The sequence below is a fragment of the Myripristis murdjan genome, chromosome 17, assembly GCF_902150065.1.
Source record: "Myripristis murdjan chromosome 17, fMyrMur1.1, whole genome shotgun sequence".
Lineage (NCBI taxonomy): Eukaryota > Metazoa > Chordata > Actinopteri > Holocentriformes > Holocentridae > Myripristis > Myripristis murdjan.
This window is the reverse complement of record NC_043996.1, coordinates 24081440-24097418: the sequence shown is the minus strand read 5'-3', so window position 1 is coordinate 24097418 and position 15979 is coordinate 24081440. Positions and strand designations below refer to the sequence as shown.

At 38.5% G+C, this 15979-nt stretch overlaps 1 protein-coding gene across 5 annotated transcripts in view; it reads left to right on the top strand.

Moving 5' to 3' along the window:
• Positions 1 to 15979, top strand: part of piezo2b (piezo-type mechanosensitive ion channel component 2b) — a 92679-nt gene that overhangs the window by 48472 nt on the left and 28228 nt on the right. For all 5 annotated transcript variants that reach the window (XM_030074960.1, XM_030074956.1, XM_030074957.1 and 2 more), the window contains 8 exons: positions 167 to 435; positions 6246 to 6406; positions 8458 to 8634; positions 8950 to 9072; positions 9815 to 10015; positions 10574 to 10778; positions 13294 to 13395; positions 14217 to 14382. In XM_030074960.1, coding sequence (XP_029930820.1) covers positions 167 to 435; positions 6246 to 6406; positions 8458 to 8634; positions 8950 to 9072; positions 9815 to 10015; positions 10574 to 10778; positions 13294 to 13395; positions 14217 to 14382 — 1404 coding nt within the window. The remainder of the gene's footprint in view (positions 1 to 166; positions 436 to 6245; positions 6407 to 8457; positions 8635 to 8949; positions 9073 to 9814; positions 10016 to 10573; positions 10779 to 13293; positions 13396 to 14216; positions 14383 to 15979) is intronic.

Below are 15979 nucleotides of genomic sequence, written 5' to 3'. Positions count from 1 at the left end.
TCAGGCTTGTAGTTGTGAGCGTTATGGTTAGATTTAGGGGTTAGGGAATGAATGCAGCCAATAAAGGTCTTCACCATTATAGTAATAGAGATAGGTGGGTGTGTGAGCCTGTGTGTATACGTATACATTTGTCTTTGCGTGTATTAACTTCTTCACATGTTGTCAGACTGGTGCATCCAAACGACAGCCTGGCAGACCTCACCATGCTCAGCAACTCCTCAGTCGACGCAGCGCTGCCCAGGGAGGAGGAGAAGCAGGAGACAGTGAAAGTGAGGGAGGGTGAGAAGGAGAAAGAGGAAGCTCTGGTGGTGGTGATGGATGATACTGATGGGATGAAGCCCAGGAGCTTCTCAGACCCACGGCAGTCTAGCACAGAGGAGAGCCGGCACTGCAGTGTGGGGACTGAGCCAGAGCCTAGCACCGAACAGAGCTCAGGTACTGTAGAGCAGCAGCACAACACACCATTTCTCCAGTACATGCAGCATCCAGCATGCAATGATTTTAATTCGGGGGCATAAAGTGACAATAGAATCGTTGTTTGCTGGTTTGACAAGCAGCCAGCTGGCTCCTGTTTCACAGACTATCAGACCTTGTGTTTATACACACCTCAACATCCTGTTAATACCTAGGTGACTGGAGTATCTTGTTTTTTTGTGTTGATGTATGTTAACATATACTGTTTGCAAAAACCTGAGTAAATCTTATAAGAAACCCACATATGATTGCTATGATACTGATTGCCTTTACTGCAGTTTTTTCCTGAAACTTTCTTATTCAGTCTGAAGTTTGAAGTAGGATATTAACAAGGAGGCTGAATGACAGGAGTGGGGCATTTGGGGGGGGGGGGTCCAGATTAGTGACAGGTGTGTGTAGATACAGACATCTTAGACAGTGGGATACTATATAACAAATAAGACTTCAGACAGCATATGTGTTTGTGTCTGGAATGCTTTGTGCATGTAAACACAGTCATTAACTATGTATGCTTTAAAATCTGGCTCTGTGTGACATCATTTACACTAGGCAGTAGAAATTAAATTTTAAAACTTTCATCCTCAAAGGGTGTTAATTTATGCCGACAGTTATAATATTTTTGGTGATTACATGAACAGATCCTTTATTAAACAATGCCATGCACCTGGGAAATACAATGGTCATAGCATTAAACAGTTTTATCTTGTAGGTTAATAATGTTTTTTAAGCAACCCAGTGTAGTGACTACTAATGGCCTTATAGTGCATACTAGGAAAATCAGTCTAGCTCTCCATGAGCAAGTGGGTGACACATAACACATGCTAGTGTAAAAAATGCATCTTTGAAAATATTCCAAAGCAAAGATTTGTGCATAAAATTTGAGGCAGGATATGCATTCAGCATATCTATTAGGTGTCAAGAACACATACACTATGAGAAGATGTTAATGTAAAAAACAAAGTCTGTAAAGCATAACAGCGGTCTGGGTTAGAGTCCGGCTGAAGTCCTTTATTGCATGTCATCACCGCTCTCTTTCTCCTGTCTTTCTCATTTGTTGCTACTGTCACTGTCCAAGTAAAGCAGGGACACTAACAAAGAAAAGAAGTGTGCCTTTCAGCCATGCTGGTCTTTATCAGGGCATAGTACACACAGAGCTACAATACAGTAGTTTTGTACTTTCTATGTTCGTCGCATGCTCCTTGTTCAATATAGTTACGTAACAAGCAGAATTAGTAATGCAACTATTCAATTTGTGAATTGCTAGTCCCACCCTCTGCCCTTCAGTGTGTTAAATTCACGCCTCAACACTTCCCTAACCACTCATCTTAATGAGCTTTGTACTTTGAAATGGCATCTAGCTTCAGGCTACGGAAACTGGCATCTGCAAACTGCTGCAGGCCTTGAAGAGGCAGATGGCAAACACAGCCAGTCTGCAAAATAGAAGACAATGCTGATGTTCAAAGTGTTGCTGAACGGGCCATTTCTGCTGCATGTTTAGCTTTGCTGCCCTTTTGTTTCTTACTGCTGTTCACCATTGATGGTTTGCTCTGACTTCCTTTGTTGTGGCCTCCAGCCTCACCTTTATAGCCACAACATGGCTTGCCGCTGGCCAAAAATGATACACACCCCAAAGCATCAATACCAACTACACATATGGTCACAAAGGTACACTGACTGGTAATGTTTATTTAAGTTTATTTAAGTTTACTTAGATCCCTTACTTACCAGAGCTGGGAATCTTTGGCCACCTAACGATTCGATTCGATGATCATTATGAGAGCAACGATGCGATTATAAAGCGATTATCGACACATCTTGATGCATCTCGATGCATATTTTTCATTGAATCATTTTTTGCATTGCATCATTTTTCAGACAATTTGTTTGGTTTTTTACTGTGCGACAACTAAAACAAGGTGTATTTGTAGTGAACTATGATTAAAAAGAATGCTAAATAATTAATTTACTGTTACAAAGCTCTCAAGTCTCACGCATTGGGCGTGAGACACATGCATTTCAACCCGTTCACACGCTGACACGCCACACCTTGTATTTCTCACGCAGAGAAATTACCAGGATAATGGCCACCATGTTGCACTGCTTTTTTTATAACAGTGGAACAGGTAAAGGAATCTGTATTTTCTGTATTTTTATATTTGACTGTATTTTCATTATGGAAATCAACCCGCCGCCTCCAAAATCTCACTCTGGACTTAGTTCAAAACTTGAGAGCCATGCTGTTATTTACTGTAATTTCGTGTTGCCAAAATATTTCAGTGTTGTGTGACATAACTTACACACTGTTTGGCTCTTATCCAGGTCTTTTGTCCCTTCCTCTTCATAAAATCCGAAATGTTTGCAAACACTCACTTTTAATGCAGAGGGTGCCGGTTTGATGTTTCTTTCAGCTTGTTCGGCTATCTTCACTTGTTTTCTTTTGTGTGCATCCTGTAATGGACGCTGGACACTGCTCTCTCACACTTAGGTTTCGCGATTTTTTCCGCGATGTAACTGCCCGGCTAGACGCTGCTCTTATACTTCAGTTCCACGTTTTTTAATCATTTTATAAGCATTGATTATTGACATTAATGCATCGATGGCGGCTCGCCCCACCTCCTCATCGCGATGCATCTAAAAAACTATTTTTTCTCCCACCTCTATTACTTACTATACTAATGTTTTTAGGGTGAAAAATGATATAGTACAAATTAACAAGTTATATACACAGCTTTAGCGGACGCCTTCATACAAAATAAAATTTGCAAACACAAGTTCATTGGACTTCAAAGATATATTTAATAAAATGTTCTCCACACATTTTATCTTGGTCAAAGCAAATTTTCTGCTATAGATAGAGCAAATTTTCTGCTATAGAAAGAGCAAATTTTCTGCTATAGAAAGATAAACTCACAGAAGAGCATTAGGCAGACAAAGGCCGACGAACATGTTAACAGAAATAAGAACACTGTAATAAGAATGTTTTGGCAGGTTGATAAACTGTAGAGACCACCAGTCATGCTTCACTAATATACTTACTAAAAGCAGCATCAGAATAAAATAGAATAATTCTATTGTGTAGTTGCCTTTGGCTTCAGTGCACTTAATGGCTCCTACTTCAGCATTAAGACAGAATATGCATGGTAGATTTTTACAAGCCTGAGTTATTCAGGTATCAGTTATTTAAGGCGCACACAGTGTAACTGTGATGTCTTGGGTTTGATTCTGGACTTTGTTTGCCATTGCAAACAGTTGTTGCATCTTCCAAATTTGCTGACTCTTTTGACTTTTGATAAAGGCAAAAATGCTGAGAAAAAACATCTTTGAAAACATTGTTATTGCAGTACTGTTCATCTAGAGCTGGGGATTTCAAAGTTTGTGGTCCTCCCCTCCAGAAAGTATGGAAAAAGTGTTCCTCAAAAAGATGTCATACAGCTGCTCAAAAAGATTAGTCTAACATTAGTCTAACACTAGTCTAACAAAAGCTAGTCTAACATTGCTCTTTGACCTAATTTCAGACTACACCAATACACACAGTGATTAAAAAAAACCCAAAGCTGAGAAAACCAGCTGTACAGCCTTTATAAGTTTGCTCAACTTCAAAGCTTGTTAGTAGAAATGATAGACAGCGCAGCATCTCAGACTCACAATGGATGCTTGAGTTGAGAGGAGTTGTATACACTGCTCAGGGCTCAGGGGCTCATATGTTGACCATAATATATCATAGTCTATATCATAGTTGCAACACTGTTTGGCTGGCCCTATACATGCCCCTCACTGTGTTATTTTACAGGAGGGATTGGCATGGTGTGGCTTTCTGTAGAGAGACAGTGCTCTTTCAAATACAGCTGTAGAGACCCTCTCATTTATCATTCTTACTCAGTCTCAAGCTCCTCAGTCTGCTCAGAAGACATATGTCGCATGCATTTCCTAAAGGCCAAAGTGTACTCAGAAGAGGCGCCCAAGTATCTGCTGTCTGCAGTCTCACCAGCCAGCCCATTAATTATCACAAGCAGTGTTGTAAAATCCTCTGTATTGCAGATTTTTGTTTTTAGCAGGATTTATGTCCAGTTTGCTGTTCTGACAGTATGTGCAGCTCAAGTACTAATTTTTCTGCTAAGACAACTCAAGCTTTACTATAAGTATATTTACACTGACAGGAACACTGACTTTAAATTAAAATGTTGTGTGTATACACAGAAAATAAAATGGGTGATAAACACAACCCCACAGGGCCTCTCAGTTTATAATGAGCTGTGAGCTATCAGCTGTGCACGTTCACAGTCCCTTATCCAAACAATGAGGCCACTATTAAACCCAATAATATAGCCTTTGTATAAAAATACACCACCAAGCTGTTGCTGGGGTTTATATCCTTTGTGAGAATATAAAAGTACGTATAAAGTCTAAATTTTGAGGTAATTAAAGCAACAATTCAGAATTTGCTTGACCATACACATTTTAGGCATTTTTCCATTGATTCTTGAGGAGTTTGACATACATGGAAAATAAATTTTACATCAGCCAACATTTTATAGCTTCAGAATGCACGTAAAACAGATGTTTGGCTGTTACATAACTCCCTTTACACCTGGCACTGAAATGTGGCTCTGGTATATGTACTGAAATCTGATTTCTGTTTTGCGTGCCAAAGCACAGATTCTCACACTCATCACTTCCTTTTATAATATTTTACACCCTTTAAAATTGACAGTAAACACCTTATCTCTCTCCTGATCTGAGTGTGTTTCTTGGTTGGAATTGTGTATAAATGCTTATTTTTATTTATGCACTTACTGTATATGTGGATTTGAAATGGATTGCATAATTACAAGCTTTGTATCAGTCCTTGTCAATTAAGTCATGGGATCTTACACCATGTGTCAGTTTCCAACTGATGCAGTTGTCATTTTCTCATCCAGCGCTCATCTTATGTAAATAGTGAATGCACTTGTACCCATCTGAGTGCCCATGGGTGTGTTGGTCTTAAAATGAGGGATGGTCAGGCACTTTGCCAGCACATTGCTATCTTGATGCAGTTGAACCTGACCAACAACACCTGACCAACAACAACAACAACAACCAAAAAAAAAAAACAGGTCTGAAGTCAGTGGTGCAGTTCTCCCTGTCATTTTAGGGGTGTATTGTTAAGATAGTAACATATGCCTATATGATGGGGTGCACAATGGGCACACTCTGTCTGTTACACACATGCATGCCTGCATCACCTCAGGGAGCTTTGGTGGTATCCTGCTGTTGCCGAAGATGGTCTTCTCATGCACTTTCACTTTGTACACGAGCAGATCCATTGCCTTTGCAGAGAAGTGTTGCAAATGTGCAGTTCTAATAGTAATCCACCAAGGTGCAATCGTACCTTGGTGGATTACTTTTCAAAGGGAATGGGAGATTGGTTTAGCGCAAGTTACACCCAAAACACACCCACTTAATTAAGAGACTAAGTACATCCATTTTGAACAATGCACCTGGCGCAATGAGCCTTTTTTCACTGTTAAAATAGCAAAAGTGGACTTGGACACGCCATAAATACATTTGCATCATACTCTTCAGGCTGTGCACTTGTATAGTTAAAATAGAGCCCAGTGACTCTAAATGTAAAGCAAAATCCAGTTGTGGAACAGTTTTTCAACAAAAGCCATCATGCTGTAATTACAAATTTGGTCTGGAAGAGCTGAAACACTCGGAATTCCTCAGTGTTGATTTTCCTTGCTGTTCAATACATTTAAACATATCTTGTTTCACTCTCCTTCCTCCAGATCTGAGAAATAAATGGCACTTGGTCGTCGACCGTCTGACTGTGCTCTTTCTCAAGTTCCTGGAATATTTCCACAAGCTGCAGCTCTTCGTCTGGTGGCTGCTGGAGATCCACATCATCAAAATCGTATGCTGCTACATCATCATGGTCACTGTCAAAGAGGTGCAGTAACTTGAAATGTGATTAAAGAAACTTTGCATGCTCCATGAGCGAGTTTAATTTATTCAGTCTTTACAGCAATGAGGAGTAACACTCATCTTTCAGTCATGTACTGGACAATGCTTGGTTAGGTTCAAGGTTCAAGGTTTTTATTTATCTGACTCCAGGCCAGAATGGGTGTTGAAACTCCTACAAGGCTGTCCTATAATAACAGCAAGACAGTGACCTGTCATTTCACTACCTCAAACAGCTTATTATATATACATATATACATACATACATATCTATCTATCTATCTATCTGTCTGTCTGTCTGTCTGTCTATCTATCTATAGATATATATGTATATTTATCTATATAGATATATCTATATCTATATATATCTATATATATCTATACATAGATAGATAGATATAGATACACACACATATATATATATATATATATATATATATATATATATATATATACACACTACTCACAAAAAGTTAGGGATATTCGGCTTTCGGGTGAAATTTCAGGATGAACCTAAAATGCATTATAACCTTTACAGGTGAACTTAATGTGACCTTCTGTAAACTTTTGAATGCACTGTTCAATGTTTCAGTACTTTTTGCACAAGTTGCTGTTCTCTAACAAGGAGTTTAACGGCAAAATTCACATCAGGTGTTTGATGCTCCAGCTCATCGAGGTCGTATCATTAGGGAACGGCTGCTGGAGACTGATTTACCTCAAATGGAGTGGCCTGCACTTTCTTAGACCCGAATCCCATAGAAAACCTATGGGATCAGCTGAGTCACCGTGTAGAGGCTCGGAGCTCTGTACCCCAGAACCTCAATGTCCTGAGGGCTGCCCTTCAAGAAGAGTGGGATGCCATGCCTCAGCAGACAATAAGTCGACTTGTGAACAGCATGAGACGTCGTTGTCAAGCTGTAATTGATGCTCAAGGGCACATGACAAGTTATTGACACTGACATTTTTTGTTGTGGTATACCCACCACTGTTGTTGGCTTTTGTTTCAATAAATTGTTTGAGATGAGGAAATCGCCAGTGTATGCTTCTACTTAAATGCCCTACTTTCATGATATAATATCACTGTAGCGTGAACTTTTTACATTTTCCATAAATTTCACCCGAAAGCCAAATATCCCTAACTTTTTGTGAGTAGTGTATATATATATATATACACACACACACACACACACACACACACACATATATACACACACATATACACACACACACTCCTGATCAAAATTTTGAGATATATATATATATATATATATGTGTGTGTGTGTGTGTGTGTGTGTGTGTGTGTGCATTTGGATTTGCTTGTTTGTTCTGTATAGCTGTCTTATATAAACTGAAACGGCGTTGACATTAGAATGAAAGGTGAACTTAATTTCTAAGACATTCAAAATGTATTTTAACCATAGAATTGGACTTTTGAGAGTACCACACTGATAAAGTTAATCTTTCATACTGCTGATCCAACCTGGATTAAATGAAGCTGAGCAAGGGTGGTCTAGCACACCATAACTTAAACAGATCGTATCTTTGGGTCATACTAGCTGTCACAGAGTCTGGAGTCTGGAGGCTGGATTGAGCAGGACTTTTGCCATCAGTGCTCCAAGATTATTGAGCAAACTGTTTGAGAAGCTAAGACTGGCTCAATTAACATAATACTCACTTTTATGGAATTAATTTTATGTTAAAATCTTGTATTTATTTTCCTAGTTTTATGCAGTGTTTTTTGTGTTTGTGCGTTGCTCACATTTTTTTTTTTTTTTTAAATTTTTACCAATTTTTCCGACTTGTATTGAAACCTTTGTAAAATGCTGTGTAACTGTGTTTTTAAAAGTGATTTATAAAATGATGATTATTAGCAGCAGCAATTAAGGAAGGATCATGTAAACATAATACTATTGTTGTTAATATCACTATTATTATTAGCTCCATGCAGCTGTGCAATGAATGACAGTGAAAAAAGTATTTAAGTGGACCGGTTTTTTTTTTGTTTTTTTTTGTCTTATCATTGTGTTGTATCTTGAGCAGGTGTCTTTGTTCAACTGTGTGTTCCTGGCGTCCTGGGCCTTTGCTCTGCCCTACAGCCAGTTCCGGCCTCTGGCCTCCAGTGTTTGCACTGTCTGGACGTGTGTCATCATCATCTGTAAAATGTTGTACCAACTCAAGTCTATAGACCCGACCTCCTATTCCAAGAACTGCTCCATGGTGAATATATCCAGTAAACACTTCTCCAAGTTTTATACACTAATTATACATTCAGTAAGTAGGTTATTTATTACATTTATCCTTTATTCATACAGGTATGCCATTTTTACAACTTCTCAAAAGAGACTTGTCTATAGATATAAACATTTATCACAGAATAAAAAGGAAGTATGGACTAGTTTAGTTGTTCTAGTTGTTAGTTTTCTTTTATACTAAATTACTTCGATCTGCTAAACATATTCTGTGTGCTTTTGAGCAAGTATGCATTTTGACAGATTTCCCAAGCAAATGAGCAGTTACCCTTTCTCTTCCCAGCCAGGGAGCTATACAAAAGACCAAAAGGATGAGATGCGAAACTCGGTGCTGTATAAAGCACCTGTGGATCCAGTCAACTGGGTGGGCCTCAAGAAGTTCGACCCCCTGCTGGACTACCTCAGGGTAAGGAGAGGAAACACTCACCCACCTGAAGAGTGAGGCACACACATGAAAGTACATTAAACAAACTTGCAGCAGCACAATATATCAGATTAAGAAAATTAAAAAAAAAAAAAAGAAAAAGAAAAAAAAATCAATTTAAATGTAAAACTATCAAAACTACAGTATAGCCAAGTTAAATATTCAACTATAGGAGCTGCAATGTTTTGTTAAAGTTAAAATGTGTGAAAAAATATCATTGTAAATTATGCAGTGTTGTCCTGCAGACATGCCCTAGCCTGCAAATCCTATTCTATACATGTAAGAAAATACGCTACAAAATATCACTTTATCATCATTTCAATAACTTTCTGAATAAAAACTAAAATTTTTATGCAATAATGATCATTACTGATTACACAATAACTGTGAATCAAAGCTCAGTCTGTCAAAATAATAACAAATAATTGCAGCCATAGTAAACAACAATAATGACAACTATGATTTCCCAGTCACAAGTGGCTACAACACTATGTTACTTTACAAAATGACAGCGTATTTGAGATGACATCGCAAACAAAATATTTTGGTGTTTTCTCCAAATTGAGCAAATGTAATTATCTAGAAAAGCTGTCTCTGTGTGCATAATCAACTAAAGACAAAAAAAGCCTGAATTTCCTCCCTAGATAGGGAAAAGGAACTTCTTGCTGTTTTACTTATTATTCTGTGATAATTCTCACTTTCTGTTTCACTGTCACCTGTGCAGAACAACCTGTTGATGCTGGCTATCCTGGCATTCGAGGTGACCATTTACCGTCATCAGGAATACTTCAGACTGAGGAACAAATTATCGCCTCCTGCTGCCAGGATTATCTTTCATGATATCACACGGCAGCACCTGGACAACGGCATTGTCAATTTCATCAAGTACTTCATCAACTACTTCTTCTACAAGTTTGGACTGGAAGTAAGTTCAAATTAAAAAGGGAGAACATGAGCTCACATGCGATACATTGATATGTATGCACAGGCTTCCCACTTTAGTTACATGCTGCTGCACAGCTCATTCTGTAACTTTACCACCAGTCTATTTCATTTCCCATCAGCATTACAAGTTATTATAGGTTGTGATTGCAAGTGCTGTACAGTGGAGAATAGGAAATATTGCACACATCAATATCAAAAATGCAACTTTCAGAATGAGATTTTTTTTTTACTGAAACAAAACTAAGTGTGTATACAAGGAAAACTACTTTGGGTACTTTTAATCCTTATCAATTTACAGTTATTTGACATCTTACACTATTGTGGGGCTTACAAAAAAAATGAAAATAAATGGTTATATCTGGTTCCCTAAAAATACATGGTTCATGACCTTAAAGTATGTGGTTTCGATAAGAACTAAAGAGCAAATTCATTTTCATAATTCAGATGTTGATGATGACGACATTGTAACATGAGGGGAGATTAAAATGTGTAACACCCATCTCATAGTCTCTCTCGCTCGGTGCTGTACTTCCTCCAGACATGCCTGCTGTTGGTGGTCAATGTAATTGGGCAGCGTATGGACTTCTACGCCATGCTTCATGCCTTTGCCCTGATAGCAGTCATGTACAGACGCAGGCGGAAGGCCATCGCTGAGATCTGGCCCAAGTACTGCTGCTTCCTTGCCTGCATGCTGACTTTTCAGTACTTTGTGTGCGTTGGGATCCCTCCTGCAGCCTGTAAAGGTACGTGTGGTAGCCTGGGTCAAGTAGTTTAACTGTAAATCATAGGAAACAATTGTATGGTAGGAAAGTATTTGAAAGTCACTGATTATCCATGACTGATCCATGATGTCCATGAAGGAATTAATTAATTGTTAGGGATTAATATTTCACTATCAGAATCCCTTAAATCACAAAATTCAGTATGGTTCCAGACTTGAGCAATGGATTTGTCGAAGAATGTCCCTATTGTACCTAAAGCAATAATGTTGTATTGTAATGTAATATTATAATGTAATAATATTATAATGTAATATTATAATGGTCAAATAACTTTATATATGGAGGACTAAAAGGGACAGAATGAAATAAATAAATACATCTTTAAATAAATACTTAAAAGTGTCATTAATTAATTAAAATGGGAATTAAATAAATAAATGTGTCATTAAATAAATAAATATGTCATTAAATAAATAAATGTGTCATTAAATAAATAAATGTGTCATTAAATGTGTCATTAATTCATTAAAATACCAGTTCATTTAATGTAAAAACATATATATAATTATTTCATTATTTATTTAATTATTTCATGGACCGGTGTTGCAGTGCTTCATGAATTAATTTTATCTGTCAAACTCACCCATCAAAGTCAGTGGGCGGATCCTAACACCTGATTGGTTACCCGGCACAGCAAGCCAAGACAGATCGACTTCAGATAATCGATTGATGCAGAGCAAGTAAACATATTCTAGAGTGAAAGTTTTTAACTGTTTTGCTTAACCCAGACGCTCAGGTTGCATAACCTACAGCCGAGAGACTTTACTAAACATCAGGTAAAGCATGCTGCAAGAACTGAGGCACTCTGCTTTGATGTGGACACACTACGCCAGCACGGGATTTTACCTGCGTCTACACCGGCCGTCACCAGGGAGAGGAGGGAGCGCAAGCGGTGCAAACGTAAACAAATGAGGGGCAAGAGAGCCGGGATCCACGCTAGGCTACAGGCTAGAGGCTAGAGGCTAGAGGCTAGAGGCTACAGGCTAAAGGCTAAAGGCTACAGGCTACAGGCTAAAGGCTATAGGCTAACCCCTCCAGACCAGCAGAACCGTGGCTCTTGCTCTCTAATGTTCGCTCCCTCGACAACAAGCTGGACGAGCTACGCTTGCTAAGAGACACCCGCAGGAGAGAGACTGCTGTGTGCTTGCTTTTGCGGAGACATGGCTCCATGGAAAGATCCCATCCCTGCAGGAGTAGAGCACTGAACACTGTCAGAGACCCTTCTCACCCGCTCCACAAATACTTTGAGCTGCTGCCATCAGGCAAACGGTGAAAAGCAAAACCGCTAGAATGAGCAACAGCTTCCTCCAGAAAGCTGTTAGACTTTTAAACTGCTGACTTTACCATCACTCGGGGATCCCAAGTGAGAAACGCTATCTCATTTTGTGTGCACTACTGCTGTATGTGTAGCTTAATGACAATAAAGCTTGATTTGATTTGATTTGATTTGATATTCTGACACACTTGGTGGCGCAACCTTTACTCGGTTCAAGCAAATGGGGGATTTGCAGGAGCAAATGTTACTGCGGTGCGCGATGCGTGCTAGATAGGTGCAGCCACAAAATGTTGAGAAGTTGCCCAGAACTACTCAGAGAAGCAGTAACTTTAACTGAAGAGGCTCTCAGCAAAACTCCTCCGGCTCCGGCAGACTTCCAGGCTTCAGACCTAAGCAATCGATTGGGCTAGATTCACGTTAGTCCCGCCCACTGACTTTGATGGGTGACTTTGACAGATAAAATTAATTCATGAAGCACTGCAACACCGGTCCATGAAATAATTAAATAAATAATGAAATAATTATATATATGTTTTTACATTAAATGAACTGGTATTTTAATGAATTAATGACACATTTAATGACACATTTATTTATTTAATGACACATTTATTTATTTAATGACATATTTATTTATTTAATTCCCATTTTAATTAATTAATGACACTTTTAAGTATTTATTTAAAGATGTATTTATTTATTTCATTCTGTCCCTTTTAGTCCTCCATATTTATATGCCTAGGTTAAGACTCCTGTAATTGGAGGCCTTATTTACCAAGGTCCTATATGAACTGTCATCTTAATTACCAAAGAATGCTTTCTCCTGACCGTCAACAAACAAACCACAAATTGGCCTGTTAGCAACAACTTTTCCCCCATTTGTCCCATCTCTACTTTACAAAAAGCCCTGTATGTTTTCACACTGAACGACTGCAGGCTTCCCTTTCTATTTGCATGAAGAAATTGTGTTGCTCATCCTAAGAACGGAAATCTGACAGCTTTATTCAACACTACTAGAGCAGGGATCTATTAAGAACTTGCAGTGTTTCAAAGTGCACACTCAAGCACAAGGAGCACCATTAGAGGTGCAATTACAGCGCAACACGGTTGTATAGTGGCAAAAGATAAACGCTTATCTTGCCCTGACATATGTTGTTTATAATTCTGCCATTCTGATAACAGTGCATGTATTAATTGCAGACTATCCCTGGAGGTTTCCCAACTCTACAACAGACTCTAATGTGGTCAAATGGCTGTATGTTCCCGATTTCCTCACCGAGCCCAATCCGATGTTTCTCATCTGTATGTATCATCATTTAGGTCCTACTGGGGATAGGTTTTAAACTTTTTACCCCTCTTCTCATCTGAAAATGTGTTAAACCGTTAATATTAGTAATTGCACTATTACCAGTTGTGCAGCAATAGTAGTAATAGTAATAGTGGTACAACTGATCTGAACAGACTCTTATTATTACTTTTAATTGGTTTTACAGGTAAAAAGAACAATTGTACACATTATTAAGACAGTGGTGTGATCTTGTATTGTATTTCTGGTGAATTTAATGCTGTATTTGAGCTAAATCGAATAACGTCATTAAAAATCAATTATATTTAGTGCCACTGTTACAAGTCCAATTTTTTGTGCTAGCTAGTATGTGTATTTGAGGTTTTTTAGATTTAACAAAAAACAATACCGAGATCACGTGATTTAAAGGTAGACTGTACTGTACTGTGTAATTTAAGCCAGATAACAGCAACAGAAAACAATACAGAGAGGAAAAAACAAAACATTGTCATAATTAAACACAGAGGGTGTTGTTAAAGAGCTAATGTATTGCATAAAAGTGTATTGTTTGTTAAATTCACTCTTGGCCTTTTTAATAAGTCACACCATTAATGTTGTTAATATATTAGTTAAGAATATCTGGCTTTTTGTTTAAGAGTTTACGTTTATGGGTGAAAAATTTTCCTTATAAAATAAAAAGAATAACCAAGTATTGACACATTTAGTTTCGATTTGTAAATAAAACCTTCATTAAAACTTGCATTTTGTAGATGTGAACAAAGCCTGGCAATGTTAATTGTGTTTAAATACCTGTACCTCCTCTCCTCTCCTCTCCTAGATGACTTCATGCTCCTGCTGTGTGCCTCTCTGCAGCGGCAGGTCTTCGACGATGAGAACAAGGCGGCAGTCCGCCTTATGGCCGGAGACAACGTGGAGATCTGCAGAGACTTGGACGCAGCCACTTTTAGCGTCCACAACCCTGTCCCCGACTTCATCTACTGCAGGTAGATGAGCCAACACCAGCATTTATCTATGTTCGCATTATAGCTGGAAGTGTCCCAAATTGTTTTTCTCAGGATACTCAGGATAATGAGAAACAACAATTGAGTGAAAGTAGCAAAGCCAGCTAAATATGTAGGTGGGTAACAGGTAACAAATAGGTAACAAATGGCCCCTCAGCTTTGCCATTATGGGTCTTTTATCTATTCTGCAGTCCAGTTTAAAAACAGAAGGTGATTGAGCCTTTGCAGTACTGGCTCCTCGGCTCTGGAACAGCCTTACATTGATCATCAGGTCAGCACACTGATGCTGCTTTTAAATCTCATCTTAAAAGTCACCTCTTCAAAATGTCTTTTAACAACTGATAGTATTTACTCCCTTGATTTATCAGCCATTGATTTTATGTCTTTTTTTGTTTTTACCTCTTGGAATTGTCCCTGATGTTGTTTATGTTTTTAACTTGTGTGCCTATGCTTGCAAGTTTAGCTCTTGCAGCAACTGTTCTTTGATGTTGCTATTGTTTTGAAATTGTTCACCTCGTTAAGCACTTTAGGCTTATTGCTTGAAAAGTGCTCTATACATATAATTTCCTCTTATTATTATTAAATGTGCTCAGAACAAGCAGAGCTATAAAAATGGAAGTGATGTCTTTTGTTGTAGTTTGTTTGCACATGTGTCATATCAGTATTGTATATATAGCCTGTTGCTTCTGTTGTTATATTGTCTGGTCGATGCCTATTGCACACCTCTTTGCCCAGGAATGGGGTCTCCTCTATCTGTGGTCCCTCTCAAGATTTGTTCATTTTTCCCTGTTTTTTTGGGGGGAGTTTCTTCTTTCCTGCTGTGAGGATTAAGTCAGGGGGTGTTGTCCTGTTTGTTGTAAAATTGTGGGCATGTAATGCCCTCTGAGACTATAAACAGTGATATTGGGCTTTAAATAAACCTGAACTTGATCTTGAAATTATACAGAATATATATGAAGAGTTAAACAAAAAAAAAAAAAAAAAAAAAAAAAAAAAATGAGAGAAGTAATTCAGAATTGAACATGAAGGACTGTGGTGTAAATGTAACTATAGACTCACTGAGAATGGTGGTAGACAAAACATAATTTTGTAGCTGGCTGGTGTCCAGAAAATTGTGGGTTTGCATCCCTGCACTGGTTGGGTAAATCTAGATTTGAAAAGCGAATGGATAATGTTTCCCCCAGTCTCAACAATACCACTGATGTGCCTTCACACGAGGCACTTAAATCGCAGCTTCTTACAGGGTGCTGCCTAGTGGCCAGTGCAGAAGTTGGTTGTTGTATTTGGCTGCTCCCTGTGTTACTGTAGAAATCTTAAGCGGGGCAGCACTGAAAAAGAGTACACTTGCTCAGCAAAACCCATCCCTAGATAAATAAAGGTAAAATAAAACTTTGACAGATGACAGTAACTCATTTTAGCTGTTATACCAGTGAGAGATGTTAGTGAACACCCGCCCTAGGTTTGATTCAGAAGCTTGGCGAGGATTTGGCATATTAATGTGGAGCTAGATGCTAACCTTGCACATAAGAAAGAGTGGAGTGAGGGTTTCGAGGGAGAGGGAAATAGAGACTGGCTTAGA